The following is a 404-nucleotide window of genomic DNA, read 5'->3' on the forward strand; positions in this document are numbered from 1 at the left end:
GGGGGGGGGGGGTGTGAAGATTCCCAAAGCTCAGGGCTGTGGGTCAGAGCAGGGCTGTGGGTCAGCAGGGCTGTGCCGTGGGGTATGGGGGGGGGGGTTGGGCGGCCATTTTTGGGGACGTCCCATCGGCCGCTGTCACCTCTGGCTCCGAACGCTTCTCCGTCCCCTCCACCCCGTGCTGCTCCGGCTCTGCAGCTCAGGCTTGGTGGCTCGCGGTCCAGCATCACCCCGGGGTTCTGGGAGCGAAGCCGCAGCTCTGCTCCCCTCGCAGCCGCCCCCCGATGACGGCATTTATTGGCAAGTGAACATGGAGCGCTTCCACCAGCACTTCCGAGACCAGGCCATCGTCAGCGCTGTGGCCAACCGCATGGACCAGGTGCGTCCGGGGGGCTTCCATCCTCTAC

General features: G+C 67.1%; 1 protein-coding gene across 1 annotated transcript in view; it reads left to right on the forward strand.

Annotated features, from left to right (window-relative positions):
* Positions 1-68: 68 nt before the first annotated feature.
* LOC122191867 (DNA-directed RNA polymerase III subunit RPC3-like) overlaps positions 69-404 on the forward strand; it is a gene marked incomplete at its 5' end in the record, with an annotated part of 4,543 nt that continues 4,207 nt past the window's right edge. The window contains one exon of the mRNA XM_042892266.1: positions 69-376. Coding sequence (XP_042748200.1) covers positions 69-376 — 308 coding nt within the window. The remainder of the gene's footprint in view (positions 377-404) is intronic.

This window comes from Lagopus leucura, unplaced genomic scaffold (genome assembly GCF_019238085.1).
Source record: "Lagopus leucura isolate 7727_CA_CO unplaced genomic scaffold, USGS_WTPT01 33501-0_obj-0_obj, whole genome shotgun sequence".
Lineage (NCBI taxonomy): Eukaryota > Metazoa > Chordata > Aves > Galliformes > Phasianidae > Lagopus > Lagopus leucura.